Here is a 23408-nt window from a genome sequence, read left to right as displayed (position 1 = left end):
TGTTATACGATTTATTGTGATTCATTTGAATTGCAATTTAATTGTGCAGATATCAGTTTTGAATTGATTATATCTAAACGGTGTTCCTAATGTGTACCAATGAAAATGACAGATTTCTCGGATCATTTTGAGCAAAAAGTCCAATAACATGAATCTGCAAACGCTTTGGTTTTGAGAGGGTGATATTTTTTCTAGAAGGGTACCTGTTTCTTTCCAACAGAACTATTTTTAGGTGAAGCACTGGTTCTATAGCAAAATGTGAAAAGAACTCTGGTCTAGTACAACACTTTTTGGTTTGTTGTAGTTTTGTCGTATCTGCTATCGATTTCGAAAAAAAAATTCAAACAACTCTCTGGTAATCCTCAGGAAAATCCAAATTATTATAAAAATCCTGTTAGTAAGCCGTAATGAATAAATAATTATTCATCACTTATGGTACTTATCAACAAATTCTGTAGCGAAGATTAATAAAGATTCGATAAACTAATAAATATAAGCATCACTGAAAAGTATGACTATACAAGAAACCCCCTGTATCTCGAAAACAAAGCGTTTGCGGGCTCATGTTTATGGCACTTTTCTTTCTAAAAATTATCCAAGGAATATTTTCCTCCGTAACTCCGTTTTAGGAAAACCCAGTATAAGGTGATAACAATCGAATTGGTAATAAAAAAAATTTTGAGTAATTAAGTTCCAACTTCGTTATCAAACCTCTTTTTCTCACATTACAGATATGAGTAAACGTTGTTGTGAAAAAAAGTTTTTTTCGAGAACCCCCCCCCCAAGTAAAAAGAAAGATCTCCATCCTTGGTTTCCAGATTCCTCGGCATTGCTCGTTGCGAGGCGTATATATGAAAACCGAGTTGTGATCTTTCGAATTTTTTTCTCTTGATATTTTCGGGCGCCCCTGCAGACCTTGCGCCTGTGGCAAGTGCCACCTTTGCCACGCCCTAGATACGGCACTGAATATAAGGCCCATTATCGTACCAACTTAGATTAGGATAATCTCTTTTTTGAGAAAAATAAATACAGGCATATTTCCCAGATATACCCTAGTCTCCATGTGAAGGAGAAATTAACAGATTTGTGAATGATATATTATTTGTAAAATGTATAATGAAAATTCATAAAAAACTTAATATGTAAAATAATCCTTTATATCTTCATGCGGTATTTTATGGGGATCATATCATCGAACCCCTCACCCTAGACACCCAAATGAGCGACAACAATTAAAAATGACATCTTATATATTATACAGTTCTGTGGTCTCCAAGGGCGCAATTGGTTTATGAATTAACGAATGCTAAAATGCTCTTGACTGCACGTCAGCGCTGTTATCGAATTTCTTCATGTCTATTTCATCACTAACTTTTGTGCATTACAAGATTGTTGCATAAGATCAAGCCGTAAATCCGTCCGTGTATTTCAATTAAACTTGAGACCTGAAGAGAGTTTGTAAGAAGCGCTGACCCGTGCAGCAATTGGTGGTTATTGGTGCTGTAATTATTAGAGAGGTGCTTCCTGTTCAATGCAGATATCCCGCATCCGGTCCGTACCATCGCCTACTCACAACATGAATGTTTTTAGGATTCAATGCTGCTACTGGATGATAGAAGTTGATCACGCTCGGTATTACTCACTAGTAATTATTTTAATTGCACTGCTTTGCTGGAGGCCAAGTACATATTTACAATCAAATTGATTTTCTGAAATCGCTACTTCTATCGATTCAATACAGGAATGATAAATAAAATAAAACAAAATAATTTCTACTGGATTATTTATGTGTTTGTTTAATTGTTTCGCCACACTGTCGCTTCATCAGGCTACATTTCTGACTGATAAGAGTACAGAGTTTTTCGGAAACTTGTATAGGAACAAAAATTGGCAGTGAAGTATTTTCGTTCCTATATAAGTTTTCGAAAAACTCTGTACTCTTTTCAATCAGAAATGTAGTCTGATGCAGCCACAGTGTGGCGAAACAATTGTTGCTAATGAAATAATCCTGTGGAAATTATTTTGTTTTATTTTATTCTTAATGAATTTCCGCCGAGTAAAGACCCAATACATTTTTATACATGAATGATATATTACATAAAAGCATCTTGAAACGGAAAAACGCAAACAAATGAATGAAAAGCTCAATTTGATCACTTTTAATACCAGAGAGAAACTTTCATCGGATCTTGATACTAGAGAATTGTAATCAATAAAAATAGCATGTTTTTTTCAATAATAAACTAGTTCGGGTGCCATTTAATTATTTCTTACTGTCCCACTCAAGTATCAATAGTATTAGTTGTTTTTGAGCGCTTGTTCCCCGAACAAAGCACTATATAATTTCGACACGATGTCTGTGTTTTCCGAATTTGAGCCAAGAACGGCCTCAAACAATAAGGATCAATCAACTGAAGAATCTGTGGTCATATTCAATTCAGTCTGTCGGGCCGGTAGAATCCGGCCGTCCGTAAACACGATAAATCTCGAACGGAACAACCTAGAAACTTTTCAGGCTTGGTTTGAACCTCCAATGTAAAGGGGGGATTCTGCCAAAATTTGAATTTTGATGTTCGCTGTCAATCCTATTTTAGGTCCGAAAGAATCCGCAATTCTCGGTATTGAGTGCACCCATTTAATTTGGATCACTTTCTGAATAACAACACTCAATTCAAAATGATCCCCTAAAACAGTTGTTTATGCAAAAAGAATTATGAACATATTTCTATTTTCCTTATTTTAATTTTGTATTCATTTATATCATTTATGCTTGATTGTTTGAAATTAATATTTTGTATTGCTCTTTCTCAAAAGAATATATATATATATATATATATATATATATATATATATATATATATCTTCTACATTGAATCAAACTTGAATTAGCTTAACAGGCATAATTGATGGAGTCTGTCACATGTTAGTATTTAGGATCTCCCATGATAGCCTCCACACTTGTTTCAATAATTTTTTGCAATTTTGTAAATGAATTATTAGTTTAATCTATTTCTGAAAACCTCCTTGTGGTAGGTCTGGGTTTATTTAGTAGCAATTATTTGTATCGTAAAGATATAAAGATGTTAGGTGGTCTCAGTTTCCTAATGATGAAGTTTCATTATAGAAGAAAGTTATCCCAAGAAACAATTTCATTCATAACCTATCTAGGTACTCAGTTAGCGAAAAAATTTTTGAAAAAGATGACGTAACCATAAGAATAATAATTATTTACAATCGAATAGAACTATCCAAATGATATCAAGATACCCAAAATTAAAATAGAACTCTATTCCTCCAAATTTATATAAAGTAGGTACCCAGGTATCTTTCGAATTCAGCTCCAAAATTCGCTAATAAATAAATACGGCTATACAAAAGGTATGAGATCATTTCTTGACAGAATAATGAAATATCTATAATACGAGTGCATTTCATTAATAAGGACAGAAAAAGAACTGTGGAAAATAAAATATTTCGACTATATCGAGAAGCGATTTGTGAAATGCCACCGAATGGATTTTGGAATATATTTTTTAATAATCAATCAATTTTATTTAAATTTTGACGCAGTCCAAATCAAATAACGATTTTAAGTGAACCACCTAGGGCAATGAATTCGAATTGTCAGACTAAGATTTTATGTTTACCTACAGGGTGTCCCATAAGTGGCACGTCACAGTGACACCGGAGGTAGGTCAGCTAAAGAGGGACCTAACCAGCCTAACATGACCCCAGTAAAAGTTGCATGGTTTTCGAGTTATTACCAAATTACGTTTTTTAGTGAATTTTCACCTTTTTTAACATTGTCAGGGTCAGAATTCTGCTGGAAAGCTCTCGAAGCTTATTTTTGTTGTTGTAATGGAATCTTAAATAGTTATTTAAGATGACATGAGTATGATTCTGTCAAAAAGTTATGTGGATTTCCGTAAATTAATGGATAAATCTTGATTTCAATTGCTAGCAAAACGAGAACTTCGACTTTGGACACCTGCTGTGAAAAAAAAATCCTTGAAACAAAACGAGCAAGTAACATCAAAAAATTGGGCATTTTAGACAGATTTAGAAATGGTACAATACACGAATCTTATGCCCATAAAACTAGGTATTTTCATCATTTTACCGATGCCCTACTTAACTAAGTTGAAACTAGGAACCCCGCTATCAGGTAATTTTGCCGCTTGCTATAACACTACATTTGATACCAGGCTTTGTTATTATTTGTTGAAGTCACAATAGGGAAAAATATGGATTGGGGGAAGCGAAAAAGGAATATTATTGAAAAAAAAGGTAAATTAATTAAAAACAGACTTAACTTTCGATTATTTATTTAATTCTTAAATCTAACTTACAGTAAATGTTCAAACTGTTTCCCTCGGACTCTAATGCATAAATGACAACGTTTTATAAAATTACGATTCAATTTTCTATCCGCTTTCTCGGCATCGCCCCTTATTTGCCTTCTGTGATTTTTGTATTCATGATCGGTATACACTTACCCGTTTTTTGTTTCATTCTCGTTCATTCATTCCAATTATTAGTTATCAAAAAACTGAACTGAGTAATTCGCATCGAAAAAATGTCTGGGCTGTGTTGTACAATTTATTGTGTTTCATTCAAACTGCAATTTATTTGTGAAGACATCAGTTTTGAATTGACATCTGCAAGGTTTTCCCTAAAGGTACAAATGAAAATGACAGATTTCTCGGATCATTTCAAGAAAAAAAGTCCTATAACACTTTGTTCATGAGATACAGCTGTTAAAGTTCAAATTTTTCTCTCATAGCACCTTCCCTTCACAAGATATTTAATTTGAATTGGCATAGATATTCCAATTTAAAGTTTTCATCCTGTGATATCCTAATTTTGAATGCAAATCTACAGAGTGATTTTTTCTGGAATGGTGCCCGCTCCTTTCCTCCAGAATTATTTTTTTGTGTACCACTGGTAGTAAAATTTAAATAGAAACTCTGGTTCAGATCTACACTTTTTGGTTTGTTATAGTTTTGTGGTATCTGCAATCAAATTCCAGAAAAAAATCCAAACAGCTCTCTATAGTAATTCTCAGGAACATCCAAATTATTATAAAGATCTAGTTAGGTAAATGTGATAAATAAATTAATTATACGTTTTGGTACTCATTTACCAACTCTGTAGCGAAGATTAATAAAGATTCGATAAACTGGTTAAGCATTACAAGAAAGTAGGACTACAAGAAACACTCTGTATCTCGAAAACAAAGCGTTTACGGGCTAATATTTATTTTTTAAATTATCCAAAGATCTCTCATTTTCAATCGTAACTCAGGAACACCCAGTATAAAATAAGAACTATAAAAAAATATTTCGTGTAATTTGGTTCAAACTTCGTCATCAAACCACTTTTTCTCACATTATAGATATGAGTAAACATTGTCAAAAAAAATTTTTTTTCGATCAATCAATATCAATAATATAAAAAAATAGATAATAAAAATGGGAGCCACGTAGTTTATCGAAACTAGGGAAATCACTTCATTCAACTCTGACTAAATTACGAAAATCAAAGCCAAGTGGGCAGAGAAGGTAAAAATAGAATTTGCTGACCCTCGTACACATTTATTAACCAGTTCAAAAATAAAAGATCAGAAAAGATGAAACATTAAGGTAGTAAATAGATATAATATCAGGTATTCTAAAACTGAACCAATTCTAGTGCAAAATAATCTCAAAGATCGAACACATGAACATAGGCTATTCTTATTCTCAAGCCTCGAAACATTATCCGGGAAATATGAAAAAAAATTACCAATAAACTTCGTACGACCTGATTTTCAAAGTCGCAAAGTCCGACGAATACCGGAAAATGTCCCCAACGGCGGTCGTCGTCCCGGCAGGTGAATGAATGTATCTCGCTCGGGCTTATTATGGGAAAATATCTGCACCGACTTCAGGCTTGGAAGTACTCGTTGAATCCAGATTTCACCCTCAGGTTGTTCCAGGGGTTTACCAATCAATGCGATGGTAGATTTAATCATCAAATCAAATCAAATCATCAAAAATGTAACTTAAATAGTGTTCTTATTGTGGAGAGATTCAATTTTCAATTCTTATTTAATTCCGTCGACTACAATTCTCAAACTGGTTTCGCATCATCCTCTCCACCATATCAGTGGACGAAAACATCCAAACATGTTTTTTTTATGAAAACCCGAGTTTCCATTACGTTCGCTCGACTTCGGAAATTCGCGACATTAAATATATACAGGGTCAATCTATTGATAAAAAAAAACAAAATAAAATTCGATTAAACACTCAAGCGAAAAGTGAATATAACAACCTATATACAGTTGTGCTATCTAAGAGAGCAATTGGTGCATAAATGAACTGTCAAATATTCTGACTTCACGTGAGTGCTCTCTTCTCTTTTTATATTATCATATTGAAGATTTAGTCATCATATGGGCGTATCAATCTCGAATGGATAAAGTTTGAACCACTTTTACAAAATTAATATTTTTACAACAGGAATATATAATTTTGAGTTACATCGAATTTTAAATACCCATGCTTTTAGGGATATTTGCATGACCTGTTAGGAAATGATGCATAAATATTCCAATATATTCTGTTTAGATTCAGAAAAGTACACAATGGGCCTACATCGAATGGTATTATTTTGAGCGAATCCTTTTGTTTGATATTTTCTTTGCCATACTTCCAAGATCAAGAACACAAAGAAGATATTCGTTCCATTCACCCTCGCAGGCCCAGCTCTACACTACCGAAGTGTGGGGTGTCGTAGTAAAGCCTCTCACGGGGTCCCTTGCTACTTCCGGAGAAGGCAGCGGGGTATATACCTTCCAATATTGTTTCCGGGGAAGGTGAGCCCCTTAAAATATTTGAGTTGCTATCGCTTCGAATGTCTTGCCTGGGGCTGGGTTTTTGGAACAATCTACTTGGAACAATTTAACCGAAAGCTGATTGAGATAAAAGAAAACACTTGGGATATTTACTGCATGTTCTATTCGAAATTAACAAACATTATGGATATATTTTATAATGGATAATTTTGCTCAATTTTTATTCATTTTCATTTGAATGAATTAATATAATCTCTTCCTTTATACTGTTCCGATGATATTATCCGTTTCATATTAAAAACTATAAAGACGAATGTATTATGCCATGTGCAATACATGTGTACATAATAGTACAGGCTATCCCAAATTCGATGCTTACTGAAAGTATCTCGAGAACTGTAAGAGAAAAAACTCCAAGAATCCCTGATCTCTTCATTCGAAATGATAAGATATCAAAAACAGATCATAGATAGGTACCTTCAATGGTTCTCGAGCTATAAGACGTTTCTGAAAAATGACCGTTTCAAATATTTTGATATATCGTGGTTTCAATTCGAGATATTCAAAAAATTCTATAACTTTTTTTCAGTGATTTTTATTGTTTATTTGAAACTCCAAACAGATCATAGAAATTAATTATCGTTTTAAAGATACAGAGGCAAGTTGGTGTTTTTTAAATGGGACACCCTATATTTCTCAACGCAATTTTTTAGCCATAGATTTATCGAAAAGCATCCCATTTTTGCTTTTCAAAAATGTAATCCGTTTCCAAGTTATTGCATTTTTCGTCGTCCCTTTTATGGGACCTCTTATATATGATTATTTTATATTTATTTTCATTTATTGGAGTTTTAATTCAGATTGTGTCCATTGTAATATTTCAATATTCAAGTCTTATAATTCACGTGATGCTTTCAGTCATTTCAGTAAGCATCGAAATTGGGATACCATGTACATATATAATTCCACCTTAACTCATCGTTCGAAAAACGTATATTTGTGTTATGTGGTAATTAATGCTATATAGTTCTAAAATTAAGAACTTCATATGAGAGAACAGTTTTTGAACATTTTGCTTCTAATTGCAAATTTGTTTATTTCGATTCGACAGCGGATTTCTCGAATGATGGTCCGGTAAGCATGCTATGAACCTCAGTTACAGTAACACCAATGGTCATGTTATTCTTGGGAGCGACAGTTACAGCATCGCGGAAGGACGGTTTTTTTACATGCGAATAAACAGATCTATTCCTTCCTAATAACAGATTTTATTCGTAGATGAAACCTGCGCTGTATGAATGAGTTTATTTCACTATTTCAGTATCGTAATGAGTTCATTACATTACTAAAAACAGTGCTGTAATGAACTCATTTCAGCGTTGTTTTCAGTTATATTTTTCGTTTTGTGGTAGTCTACACTGACTTCCGATCCTATCAAATTTCAACACACTTCAATTATCAATATAATATAATTTGGATATATTGAAATGATTTCCAACTTTATTCGCAATTTCTCATGATTCTGATGGTGTTGAATCGAATTCTTCAGATATAATTCACGAATTCAATGCATAATTCTAAATTATTTCAAAACCCGAATCGTACGATTCAAATTCAGTAATCTGTCAATTTTCGTAACAGTCACACCAACTGCTAAGATAAAGGGTGTTTTTTTCGAGGTATATAACTTTAAGTTGGCATTACTGTTCAAGATGGCGACCGATCTAACAGCTGTCAAGTGATTTATTCTCAGTTTAGTTTGGCAATTCATCTTGAATAGACTCACCCCTGAACAATGCTTGCAAATAGTGCAATTTTATATCGAAAATAATGGTTCTGTGCGGAATACGTATCGCGCACTACGTCCATGTGCGATGAAGCGCACTTCTGGTTGAATGGCTTCGTCAACAAACAAAGTTCAGATTGGACTACATCCAAGCCAGCCGTGGCGGTCATATGCCAGAAATCATATTTAAAATGTAATGCCACAAGATTATCTTGCAGATAAATAAAATTCATGTCAATCGAATCATCCATCGTTGTTTTATTGCAATTTGAAGTTCTTAAGCTCTAAAAAAACACCCTTTATAATACAAAAGTCTCTAGGATGTATAATTTGAATTTTTCATCGAATTTCGACAATATTTCACGAAACTTGACTGAAATAGAGAAAATATCGTCTAATACCTTTTGCAAAAGGCAATTCTAACACTCATGCGTTCGAAAACTCGCTCCTTCGTTGCTTGTTTTCGAATTCCGAATTCGTGTTGGAATGGGAGCCCATTCTGCAACTTGTTTTAGAATATACTATCATTCGAATGTCAAAAAATCGCCCCTAATTGTAATCTCTAGATTGAATCCTGCCGTACTTATTGTATCGATAACATGTTTCCCCTTTTTTATTTCTTTTTTCAGTTAGATATAGTGAAATTCAGCCAGCTCTCATTGGAGTGAGATAATTTTTCTATCTCAACAATTGAGAGTTATCAGAAAGTAATTTGTTTTTGTCTGCCATATCGGAAATAATTTTTATCAGTAGATCTTGAGTTAATGAGTCTTTCGTTACTAATATTTCATCAGTTTCATTTTGAGTATCAGGTATTGAAATTGTAATTTTATCTTCATTCATTATTATTTCGCCTGAATCATAAAGGTGAAATCAAGAAATCATTATCACAACATTTTCTAATTCGTCATCCAGCATTTCTGCTGTGAAATACTTCGTTACACTTAGGGCATTTAAAACTGTTTTTAGCAATATTCTTCTTGTACTGAGCCTATTTATTGATATTGGCAAGCGGACTGCGGAGCATCAACTTCTTCTTCATCATCGAAGACATATTGCCGAATTGCGAATAATGTTATAATTTTTTTCATCGCAGCCATGACTATCAAAAAGAGTATTTATCACAGCTTTATCATAATACTGAATAATTTGTTTTTGGCTGAAAGCTTAAATGTACTCCAATGGTTTTCTTTATATTGAATGTTTTATTTTGTTTTGTTGAATCTTTCATTATACGATAAAATCAAACGCAACTCTCCTATTTTCGGTCGAGTTGAGGATATCCGTAACCGTTCACTTCCTGAGAGAAACTGGTAGAAAATGAACACAGAGGTCAAGAGTTTTAGATCTCAAACTAGTTTTAATTTATTCGATATGTAGAGAACACTAATTAATCCGGTTCCGATATTTGTTGATCTACCTCTGTCAGATGACCAGACGAACTTATCGCATAGAGATCTCGATAATTTGGTTCGGCTATTTGGACGGCGCAATTCCGTTAGGAGGTAGAAAAAACCGGTAGCCGAAGACTTGAATCAGTCGAATTTTTAGGCGCCGTACATAAATAAAAGCGATAACACCGCGGTTGGCCCTTCTAGAACATGTAAGACCAAATTAACAAATTACCAACTAACTGATTTAAATTGATTAGGATCTTTTGTAGGCAATATCAGGAACCATCAAGAAAAACAATATTCTTATAATGCAATGAATAAATTCAATATTTTAATTAATTTGAAATCGATTCAAATATTCATATAAAATCAAAATTGATCAAATTTATTTGAATCATAGAGATTCTAATTTTAAAAACAAAATTAGCTTCTCTCAGCCACTTTTTTCCAACCTGAATTGTTAGATCATCCACTAAACGTAGATGTGGCCTCCTAGACAATAAGCCGTAAATTAGATAATTAATTTTTTTCGTGCTCTTTTTCCAGGGAAACAGCAAGTTAACATTTCATCAAATATTTATTTTAGAATTTTTAGCCGATATTGGTCTTGATGCGGCTCTACTCAATGACAAGAATTCCAGGGGCAAAATCAATTATGTCCTTCCGGACAGCCAACCGATCACCATGTATACGATAATCCTCGAATGAATATGATAGATACATGAAATTTTCAGATTAAGTTCAGTTGGTTGTGTTTGTTAATGGACAAAATCCGTTTGATGATTCGTGAGTTATATCCACATGAAATTTTGTTTTCTTGAATGAACGACTACTTTAAAATCTCCACCTACGACAGCTAGTTCATTTTCTTAAATTATTTCAATTTCAAACTTGTAAATGCATTGATATTCCTATTTTGTAATTTGTATGTCTTTTTGAGAGTTATTCTGCATCCTCTCTCAGGTTGTGTATGTAAGATAATGATTATTAATGGATTAAATGAAAACGGAAAATCAATACTTCCAAGCATGCATTTATTATTTTCATATATGCCTTCTCCTTTCCTCGAGAACATTGATCCGAAAATAATGAATAACATCGTGGTGGCATGACACTTTGCGAGTTAATTAGTAGGTTATCGTATTCTAAAGTTTTGATTCAACTTTTTGTTAAGAAAACTGAATATGTATGTTTTGAATTCATGTTAAATCTCCTGAAAATATTGCATGAATACAAAATCGGAATAGTACGCAAAAGCTCCTGACTTCTCTATCGATGATAATTGATATTTTATGTAATTTTCCGCTAGAAAATTAATTCTTATATGATTCTGGCTGTGCGAATTAAAGATTAACAAAATTATTTATTTGCCTTAATTCATCATCGGACTATCACTAGATAGACGAATACTAAATAAAATAAAATCATCAGACTGAAATAATACTTCATGTGATGATGAATGTGGTTATAATTCTTTCTATGAAACACCTTTTCTTCAGTTCAGTTCATGATTCTCCATGTTCACCAACATTTTCACATGAGCTGCAAGTATCATTTTTATGAGATAATACAGGTATGTACATCCATCGTTCGAGATTAATTATCTTGAATTAAATTTTTCCGTTCAATTTGATTTTTGTTTGTTTTTTTTCGCCGAATCTATCTTTCATATTTCAAGGCTTTCATGGAATAACCATGACAATTGTTAAATTAAATCCTTGAGAAAAATTATTCATTATAAGTAAATGCTAATAACATCGGTCAAACTCTTCGGTTGCGAGTCTTTGATGTTCGAAAAATTTTGAGAAATGTACATACAAAAGAGTTTCAATATGACTGATTAAATCTCAAACTTTTCTTTCTGCTTATTTGCTCCCGAAAACGGTTTTCCACGTTTTCAAAAGTCCTTGCATTCTCATCAAATAAAATTAAAGTTCAGTATCTTCGTTTTCATGAGAAGTTGGAATCGACATAATTCCTCACATTACTATCAAGAAATACGTCAGATCCGGTGTATGAGGCTGAAAACAACCATAGGATGGTAAAAACGCGTACCCTGTAGCGAGGCTATTCATTCATAACTTGCCGACCGGTGGTAATGGAGGGGGACACAGACAGAGAGCACACTCAGTGTTAGAATGTGCGACGAGACCAAACTATTGAAGGCTCTCTATACATTCACAGGTGCTTGATCTCTTTCAGTACTATAATCATTGAAATCAGAGTGTTTCCGATCGTTGTCAATTGATTACTATCGACTATTATTTTATCTCCTATAGTGGTAGTCCTGAAGTGATCACCAGCAGTTCTTCATATTTCGTTTTCGTCGAATTTCATAGTATCTAGCTTCAACAAAAAGTGAGAGTGGTTCAGGTTTTTCATTCATAAAATCAACGTTTGTCAGCGAGTATTACATGAACACAGAGCCTCGGATAAGTGAGTGAGTCGGACCAATTTCTGTGTTGTGTTTTGCGAAACTCTATTTTGAGTGCGCGTCCAGGAATAACTCAGTGACAGTACTCAAATCCTTCCAATCATAGAATAAAATAATAACTGCCTTTCATGAATGATTTAATCTTTCCCATAATGGCGAACGTTGACTATAAACGCAAAAAATCTTACTAGTGACTATGTTAACTCCTCAGTGTTACGTTGTTATTTATTGTTGTGATAAAGTTTGAAGTTTTTATTCTAGTCAATGTACATAGACACTTGGACAACATTCGTAGGCATGGGAATTAAAACCATGAAAGCGTATAGTAGGCAAAAAGGTAAGAACTTAATGAACAACTGAATGAACATATAAATCAACGTGGATGCTAAAAACACACCTTGCTTTCTCAAACCTTCCAGTTTCAGAGATATTGCAAACAAACAAAAGCATTTTAGTTTTTTTTAATGTTAGTTTTATGCTAGTTTTTATCATAAGGAAATACGAAAATTATTTTATTATTGTACTTTTTCTTTTACGGCGTTCTGAATATTTGATCAAAAATTTTTTCATTTACTGCTTATATTTATAAATGACAGAACTTTTAAGTAGGGTTGAACATTTAAGTCTATAGAAACTGTCAAATGATGGAATGAATAAAAGTACAGAAATGAGCTATCTTTTATAAAAACATAGAATCCGATTTTAAAAGATGGGATATCAGAAGAGTTCTTGTTTCGATTCAAGGTAAAAACGAAAATATCAAGTTTCATATTGCATGAATATTCTAGTACTTAGCAACTACTTATCTATAAGGATGCCTCTATGATGACTATGAGTAGAATATCCTGAGGTGAAAATATACAAAAATACCTATAAATCAGTAATTATGAAATTATTTTGCTTTAACTTGAAAAATTATTCACATAATACTTATCATTCACCTGTTTCGAATACATTTTTTTTATAAATATTATCAATAATCCTGAATTATTCAGAAATTCCTCATAGTATTTTTTTTTTGACTAGAGTAAATACGTACACTAATAATCGAATAACTATACAATTAATAGTAATAACAATTACAGATCCAAATGAGAAATTTAATAATCATACTCTTATCTATTATATTTTTTCGGATTGATAAACATCATTATTTAACATTCTAGTAATTCATTACTGATCATTGCTTATGAATAAACTCTCCTCCAAATTTACAAAACATCATGAAGTATTCTATTAAAAATTAGAATTATGTGGAAATAATCTCTTTGTTGCAATAAATATGCTTTAATCGATACCAAGAAATACTTCTTATGTTCAATTAAAGTTGGTATGGTTATTAAACTAATTGAGTGATACCAGGATGTCAGGAAATTTTAAATTGAATTGTGGGTTAATTGTGCATTCTGCATGAATTTCTGAGCTTGTTGAATTCGTATCTCTCAAACCTCGTAACTTCTGAGCACTTTTTTATTACCTTGTCTTCTGGGGTCACAAGAGAAGCACAAGTTTTAAAACTTAATAACCATATCCTAATTTTTTATGTTTGACTGATGAAGCAATTAAGAAAAAAATTCGGACGAAATTTGATATTGTCGTTCACTATAACCATGCAAAATCTCAACTCGATCTGTTGTGTATTTTTTCCGATATTCTTTTGTAATTTTCCCCGGTTCTGTGGACGTAGTCAATAGCGTATTTCAATTTAAATCACTATTTCAGAATCTCTAGTTAAAAGTGAAAGAAAATTTGGAAAGTCCATATTTAAGGAACCCTTGGTTCGATTTTGCCCGCTAACCAACTTATTTAAATGACATTCGAATCCCAAACCTACCCTGAAAATTTCAAGTTTCTAGGTTCTTTTCGTTCGAAAATGTTTGTGTTGCGGGCATTTCAGATCAAACGAATAGAATTGACTATGGCTTCGCCAATCAAGAAAAAGAAATATCACAAAAATTCTGGATACAGACAGTGGTACATTCGACGAAAAACAATCTAATTTTTGCGATAATGTGACAATATATCTCAATTATCAACAAAATTTTATTTGATGCAAGAGATATTCAATTTCGCATTATCCTCATTTTCCACATATTTCCCATATCATCTCGCAGTAAGTAATATAATAATGTAACTACTAGGTACTCAATTGCGTCGTATCTTAGTTATCAGTATCGAATTTTTTTTCATTATTATTAACTCAATATTAGCAATTCCATGATATTATACCTGAATTTCAACTAAACTGTTGTTCTTCAAAATATACAATATCATGAATGAAAATAGTCTGCGAATCGTTCCCCATATTTGAGGATCTAATAGCTTTGAGGAGGTTTGGTGCTTCGATAATAAGAAACAAAATTATCTTATGCCGGGTTGAACCGTTTTTCAAGATGTTGCATGTGTTGAACATATGGTGGGGATCTTTCCGTTAGGGGATTCTCTCGCTTGACATGAAGGTTGTTGTGAATCATTTTTCGATGGAAATGCAATATTTGAAATATACTACTCAGCAAATGAAGTGGTTAGTATGACAATATTGAAATAATATGAATATTTCAATATTTGAAATGAAATAACGAGTAACTTGAAAGTATACGATATAGAATTCAAATCGACGGTTTTGAATTCTATATCGTATGCGAATGATGATATCGAAAGTATATGGATAAACTTGGCCATAGGCTCAAAAAATATCAGTGTGGGTGCAATTTACTGACTTATTTAAGTCAGTAAATTTGTTGAAGAGCTTAACGATATACTCGCATGCGTATTCCCTACTGCTGATGAATTGATTTGTCTTGGCGACTTTAATGTCAACTTCTCAAATGCGGGAAATCCAGTTTTAACTTGTACTGATTCATTCGGCTTAGTGCAACTCATTGAGACTCCTACAAGGGTGATGAAACATAGTTCCTCCTTATTGGATCCTATATTAATTTCAAATAAAGAGCTGGTTATTAGTAATGGTGTTGTTGGGACTAACTTGAGCGACCATAGTTTGACCTACTGCGAGGTGAACTTAAAGGTCAACCAAAAGCAGGAAAGAATAGTTGAGCTTCGTGATTTCCAAAGTTTTGAGCAAGTTGATTTTCAAAGAGATTGGAGAAAATTTCTTTATGAACCAGATATAGATACAAAGGTTGCCATTCTGTCTGAATATGTTTTATACTATTTTGACAAACATGATCCTCTGAAAAAAATCAAAATAACTAAACCAAGAGCATCGTGGCTCACCCAAAATACTCGTCTCCTAATGAGGGAAAGAGATACCGCCTTACGGAAGTACAAGAAATCACAATCTTCTGAAGATTGGAATTATTATAAGTGTTCGAGAAATACTACGGTTTCCACACTCAGAGCGGAAAAGAAAGCATACATTCAGTCTATTTCGAATGATAATTTGAATTCAAAAAAACTTTGGACATGCTTGGGAGATATAGGAGCTAAGCAAAATAATAAATATAAAATTCCACCAAATCTAAAAGATCCTAATAAAATATGTTCTTTTTTTTCCAATGTAAGTAAGGGTGGGAGAAATAACAACAAGATCATCAAGGCCTATCAAAATCGATTAAGAAACCCGAATCATTCTTTTAAGTTCACCATGATCGATTCAGTCGAACTATCTGAAATTATTCGGGAAATAAAAAGCACGGCACGTGGTATTGATAATATATCAATTTCCATGTTGAAATTTGGTACACCAGTCATTGATAAATACCTCGTTCATGTGATCAACTCATGTATCGAAAAATCCAAATTTCCTAGCGCCTGGAAAACTTCTCTAACTATCCCAGTTCCAAAAATTAGCAATCCGACCTCTCTCAATGATTTGAGACCAATAAGTTTACTCTGTACATTATTAAAAATCTTCGAAAGAGTAATTTATTAACAACTTATTCGTTATATCAAAGATAATGACTTATTACCTGAAAAACAATCTGGTTTCAGAAGATCTCATAGTTCAGGTACAGCTTTGGCAGATGTAGTAGGGGATATAATATCTTTGAGGGACAAGGGTTTTGCGGTGGCTCTTGTACTTCTAGACTTCAGCAAAGCTTTCGATACTATTGATCATCAGCTACTGTTAGCGAAACTAAAATATTATGGTCTGGAAGTGAGCGCAATTGAGGTGTTTCGTGATTACCTCACTGAGAGAAAACAGATAGTCAAGGTGGATGATAAGCTCTCTGACAGGTTTGATATGAAAGCTGAAGTTCCGCAGGGCTCAATACTGGACCTCTTTTATTTATATTGTATACAGCAGACATTTTCAATACTGTGGAATACTCCCAATTACATTGCTTTGCCGACGATACTCAAATTTATTTAGCTTTCGAGCCAACTAACTACTTGAATGCAATGGCTAAGATGAACGCTGATTTACAGAAAGTCTTGAACTGGTCTAGGGAACATAATTTAGAACTTAATTCTTCTAAGTGTAAATACATGATATTTGGTCCATCAAATTCCTTGAATCTGCTCAATATTTCCTTGAGAATTTGCATGGGCGACGAAGAACTTGAAAGAGTTGATAATAGTAGGAATTTGGGAGTGATAATAGATAATAAATTGAAATTCACTCTGCACGTCAATAAACTGCTCCAGCGATCATTTTTTGCACTAAAGCTCCTGTACGTCAATAGAAAAGTTCTCGATGCGAATCTTCGCAAGCGCCTATGTGAGAGCCTGGTGCTATCTAACTTTAATTAGGGAATTTATGTATATGGGACTTGTCTTGATAGTTCTGATCGCTTTCGAGTCCAAAAGTTGCAGAATAGATGTTGTCGATTTGTTCTTAATCTCCCCAAGTACTCGCGCGGTATTTCTGATGATATCAGTCGATTGGGTTGGCTCAACATGGGCAGATGAATTGAATCTGGCGTTCTGACACTTACGCATATCTTACTCACCGGCCTATCCGGATATCTCAGGAAACATTTCATTATGAGAAGTCAACTATCGGGAAACCCCCACCTAAGGGATCATGATAATCTTCACCTGCCAAAATATAGCACAACGCTATTTAGAAAATCATTTGTATACAATGCTGTAAAGTTTTATAATAGATTGCCCCTTGATTACAAAAATCTTCCTGTTGCCAGGTTCCGAACTAAAGTCAAATACTTTCTGATGTGTAATAATAGGATCAATGATTGTTAATATTGTTTAATCTGTTATATGACTTGTGTTGATTCTGTTATTTTGTCCAAATTCTATGATAAGTATTAACATATCTTAGTCACACCTGTATTGTACATTCCGAAAATGGATTTTGGTTGTTTTTTAAGTTTTGGAAAATTTATTGTGTATTTTCTATCACTTCAGGGATTAAGTTGAATAGCTTGCTAGACTTCGCCCTGCTGTGATAATGATCTGCAAATAAAGACCAACTATCTATCTATCTATACCTCTTCACACTATTGAAAAAGGCTAGAAAAATGAATTTCTAACGAAAGGAGTTGTTCTTCAGACAAATTGAAATATTCGAGGAATTTTTTCATAGTTCTAACGAAAATACTGTATCTATATAAATAACTTATAGGTCTACACCGAGGTCTACTCCCTGTTTAGTGATAGGACAGTTTACTTAAATTGAAATGTATCCATCCGATCAAAGTGAAATTGCAAATCAATGAAACAAGTGCAGAATTTTATTAGGATAGTATTGTTTGGAGAAAAAGAATTCCGTAAAATTTCGATATCTCGATATTGAAATGGCCTCTGTCTTCATAGCCCCATCTTCCATCTATGTCAGTTGAGATCTTGTTTTTGATTTGATCATTTCTCAGTTTCGTATTTTAGTTCATTTGGCTACTTATGGGACTAACAGATTTTCTTGAGTTTTCGAAATGTCGTATGTATATATGATGGTCCTAAAACTGAGTCTTGAGACTTTTCTGATTCTACTTGCCTAATCGTTGAAACTGCTTTATTTATTTTGACGAAGAAATTTCTGTCTCTCAGGTAGGTTCTTTTTATCTTGCAGGTTTTGCCATCCTCATCTTGTAGGCTAGTCTTTCGTGCCAAACTCGGTCGAAGGCGCTATCAAAATCTAATAGTACTAGGCTTGTTTGTTCTAAAATACTTCAGTATAGTATATCCAAAGTCACTTGAACTAGTCCATAAGTCCATCTTGGCCAGTTGTCCTTTTGAAGTGGATACGGCGATCCGCTAAGTACCGGGGTTCTTTGAAAGTATTTTAAGGCAATAAATTCAATGGCCCCAAAGGAATTTCTGGAAACTTTGACAACCCTTGTACAATCGAAATATTATGGTTTCCTCCAAGTGACTTTGGATATACTATAACATATTCGATAAGCCTCAATAGTGAAATTAGCTGTTCTCTCGGCTCTTCTGAATCGGAATTGCTAGGTTGTTATCAGATTCAGTGCTTCTGTTTCATCGTTTAGTCCTCTTCCCTAAACGATTTTCGAATTCTGACAGACCTATTGGCTTGTGGTTTTGTGGGAATCTTTTCCTGACTTATTGAAAATTATAATTGCAGTTTTCCATCTTTTTAAATAGTCTTCTGTTGTCATCACTCCATTGGCTATATTAGTAAGCGCTGTTATTCCTTCTCTGGCAGCTTCTGTAACATGATATTTGATAATTTATCCTGACTGGGCTTTTCTGATTTTCACTTTCTTGATGCTCATTAATCTCTGTTTGTGTTGTTGAATTTGGGATGTTATCGATTTTCTTTGGTTTCAACATCAAGTCTTCATTTTATTCTAGTTCTTATTCCAACTCTTTATTTTCATAGTCTTCTCTGTAGTTAAATAAAGCTTCTATTTCTATTGCATAAGCCAGAGCTGCGACTTATTCAAGCTTTGAATATGCCATCTCAGTATAACGGGAATTACAATTTTCTTATACTGTAAGAACTTTTGCATCTTCCATGCTGAATGGTCTATGGTGTTCAACTCTCTAATCCTCTGTATCCGTCAGTCAGTCTTTTCAGTGCATTTTTCAGCACTTGGCTGTGTCAATTCACCTTCCCTAGATTTTCGACTTTTGATCTTCATGTGTTCTTATCAGTAGCTTTTAGTGAATTTCTCCAGTAATGTTTCTTTGTACCTTTGCCAGTCTGTGAAGTATTTTGTTTGAAATTGTTTTGTTTTTGGACCATATTCCAACCTGAGTTCTATTTGCTCTAATACGCCATTGTGTCTAGCGTGAACTCTTAGGTAATGTCTTCCATTATGACAATATCTCATACGTATTGAAGTCTATTACTTCTGGGCAGTTTTGTTGGAATTTCAGGTCCTAATACTATGGCATTCTGCTTTTCGGCGTACACCTGAAACTTCTTCCCATTTTCGTATTCTGTTCAGCTGTTCCATTCACTTGATTTGTAGTTATTAGCAACAATAAATTGTTTCCTTCCAGCATCTTCTCCAGATATTCTTCATTTAGAAATTTCATGTTGAGATGGTTTTTATGCTGATGCAATTCTCATGTGTTCTTGATTTATTATATTCGAATTATATATGTAATAATCGAGACACTTCCTTTTTGCCGATTACTTGGTACATCGTCAAAATTTGTTCCTTTTGACTATTCGCTCCTCCTGTTCTGTTTGATCTGTCATTCCTATATACTTCATAGTTGGGAATGAAATCTATTTTTCTGATAGATAGTCTCATCTATAGATAGGCTATAATATCTGGTAGCTTTTCAGATATTGCCTCTTTTAGTTCAGGTCTGCGAGCTCGTAGATTTATTATGGGTTATTGAAATTAATAAACCAAAAGAGGTATGGGCGGTCATCTAGAAAAGGGAATATTATGGATTGTTCATGATTATGGATTGTAATTTTCCATCAACATCGCGTTACTTTCAAACTGTCGCTTGATGGTCTCTAGGTACGAGTCGGTTAACCAGGTGATCTTATTCATGCTCCCCTATATGCCTCTTTCGCACCCGGCAAATGCATTACCGCTATTGCAAAATTGCTCTGGAAGGTTGAGTTTTTCAGTTCTCGTTCCCAGAATTGTGCCCGGTATCATTTTGCCAGGTTGTCATTTCTATCACCAAGCCGTTCGGCCATGAACACTTTCGAAAATAAACTTTCGAAAGGAAAACCTAGTAGCTTGAAATTTCCATGGTGGGTGTGAATCTCGAATACCACGGATGAGTTTGTTAATGAACAAAAAAATCTCACTAGGGCTTCTATCTAAATGAAATTTTGCATTTTTATGCAAAATGGTAATTTCAAGCTCTTTGTTTAATTTCATTTTGATCTCTTCACCAAAACCAGAGAATATTCAAAAAATTTTAAACTTGATCAAAAAATTTGGGTGTACCTATTAGTCATCAGAACCCAAAAAAATTCAAGCAAAATAGTGAGAAAAAAATGGTTCCATGACATAACAACTAACTAAGAGGTAAAAATAACAAATTCCAGCTTAATGCGAAATATCGAGTTTATCGTTTCACCAGAACTAGAGAAAATATAGATTCCCGAGGTCAAAAGAAACAGTTTTTTTTAATACATGAAATATTTTGTTCTTGCAATAGGCACATGAATATGCAATATATATAATTAATATATATATATATATATATATATATATATATATATATATATATATATTGCATATTTATGTATCTACTTCAAGGACAAAATACATATTTAAAAATTTAAGTTAGCCGGCCAATCTGTACATTTCTCAGATATGAGCAGATTGAGCTTGTGCTCAAAAACTGTTCTTTAATTGCATAATCCTCACAGCCAAGACATAGAGATTTGGAGATTTATTTCTTTACAATGCAATTTAAAAAATCAATGCTCATTCCTCGAAAATCTTACAATGAGAGTATCATATGAAAGACAGGTTAAGCTCTAACCACGCTTGATTGTATACTTCTTCTTTCTACTGAAATTGACGCATATAAAGGGGCTGTGTGTATTATTGCAGTTGAAGCCTCCCCTTAAAATGTTATCATGTAGAGAATATTATTCTGTAATACCAGCATAGATTTGGTACGTTGTCGTTAATTGAGGTTAAATTGCTCCTTCGTTCGGAATCATTATTAGTTGAATTACTGACAGATAATGGGGAGAGCAAATTTTGAAAAGATTCAGATTTAACATTAAACTCAAGGTCTTCACAGGCCCGTATGCACTTGACGAATGAGTAGTTGACAAAGTATATATGTTTCACTGAGTACGTGTGTGAATCTCGCCATACTCTAGTAATAGTTGCTTTTAAATTTCCCAGAAGTATTTTGGACCAATGATTGCGTAATAAGAATAATAACACATTTATTTTCAAAATTGCTACAAGTAACAAAGGGAAAAAAGTCAAGTATTCCCAATTCAAACGAAAAAGATAGAAAAAAACGAACAATCCTTCAAACGAATTGTTTCATAAAACATTCATTTCGAATGATTATTAAAGATCTATTCAAGAATGAAAATATGTATAATCAAACTAAATTGAATTGGTCGGACCCTTTGAATTCATTATTTTCAATTATAAATATTTAAAAGAGTTCGAAAATAAAATTATACATCATATAAAACGTCATGAATAAACATTATCATTATCATAAATTTTCAGTTTAGCCCCAGGTACGTAAAGAGAATCCTATAATAGAAAAGAATCGCTACAAATATTACACACAATGATCCATTTTTTTACAGAATATTTCAGCATTGCAAAATGGTTCATTTCCTCTAATATCTTATATGATATCAAATAATATTATAAGAATATTAAAATATTTCGAATGATAAAATGAATATACATTATATCATTCCCAAAAAATTTCATTAACGAACGAACAGATGGTAACTAATCCTCTTTCCTGTATATCTTCAATTAATTGGGCAATAGGTACCTTTGGGCAAATGCCCAATGGTCTTCCAATTTGTACCTAATGAAAGTTTAGTGTCAATTCCTATTTTGTTATCAGTTGAAATGAAAATACCTAATGAAGCCACATGGTACCGAATCATTTATGGTTGTTATGAACGAATATTTCAATTTGTACATTATTCGAGTGATCACTTATCATATTGATCGAATTCGAGATTCAGGAGTTTTTGAGTTCTCTTTAATTCATACGCCAATTATGCCCTTAGAGACCACATAATTGTATATATGATTTATAATGATGTGTATGTTGTCGGTTGTTGAGGGATTTCTTATGATACGATCCACCCTCGGATACACTTGAAATTCTGCATGAGCATGATAGTAATTATTTGATATTGGAATCGGATACTAGTCGGATCTGTTGTTACGCAAATATTGGGTAATTTTTGTCGATATTGACTCGAATTTTCTATACATAGTTTGAATGATATTTTGCATAAGTTTGAAATAGTTATTATACATGGTGTTTCACCTTGATTTCTCATTTGACATTCATGGAAAACTAATCATAATTTTGTGCTGAAAATTTTAAAATATCTTCAGATATCTACAACTTCCGGTTATACCGGAAACAGACTACTACTTTCTTATTTCGAATGTATATTATTGCATCATTAGATAGCTTATTTGATGACAATTTCAGCAATATTCCTTAACTTGAGTAAAAACTCAACAGTTCATAAGTTAATGGAATTCTTATAAAAGAAATTGTGGCGACGAGGACTCGAATTTTTTGGAATATTTCACATTAACTATCCTGTCAATACGTTATATTATAAGAGCGGTTTGGACCAAAAATGTAAAGGGTGTTTATGGGAAGATCATGAACTTGGACAACAATGAAACTCAAGATTTTCAAATTACAACCTATATTTTTTGTTCTTTCAGTCAATTCTACGACCTACGTATATGAAGAGGAGATGAAATGTCAAACTTTGTTATAGGAACACCGGTTTTGAGTTTTTTTCTGTGTATTCCAGAAGTCACAGACAACTTCCACTCAATTCGAAATAGCGATTTTTCCTTACTTCAAGTTCTTTCTTGAAAACTCTTGAAGCTTTCATTT

The 23408-nt window shown here is 33.2% G+C and overlaps 1 protein-coding gene across 4 annotated transcripts in view; it reads left to right on the top strand.

The window, feature by feature from the left end:
- The window catches only part of LOC123671092 (ETS-like protein pointed), a 315036-nt gene that overhangs the window by 214604 nt on the left and 77024 nt on the right, over positions 1-23408 (top strand). Inside the window, exon 1 of one of the 4 annotated variants that reach the window (XM_045604772.1) lies at positions 12147-12789. The exons of the other annotated variants lie outside the window; for them this stretch is intronic. Within the exon in view, the coding sequence (XP_045460728.1) occupies positions 12717-12789 (73 nt within the window). The 5' untranslated portion in view covers positions 12147-12716. Of the gene's footprint in view, positions 1-12146; positions 12790-23408 lie in introns of those variants that run through there. 4 annotated transcript variants of the gene reach the window in all.

Source organism: Harmonia axyridis, chromosome 1 (genome assembly GCF_914767665.1).
Source record: "Harmonia axyridis chromosome 1, icHarAxyr1.1, whole genome shotgun sequence".
In the NCBI taxonomy this organism is placed as follows: Eukaryota; Metazoa; Arthropoda; class Insecta; order Coleoptera; family Coccinellidae; genus Harmonia; species Harmonia axyridis.
The sequence above is the reverse complement of the archived record's forward strand: the minus strand, read 5'-3'. Positions and strand labels throughout refer to the sequence as shown.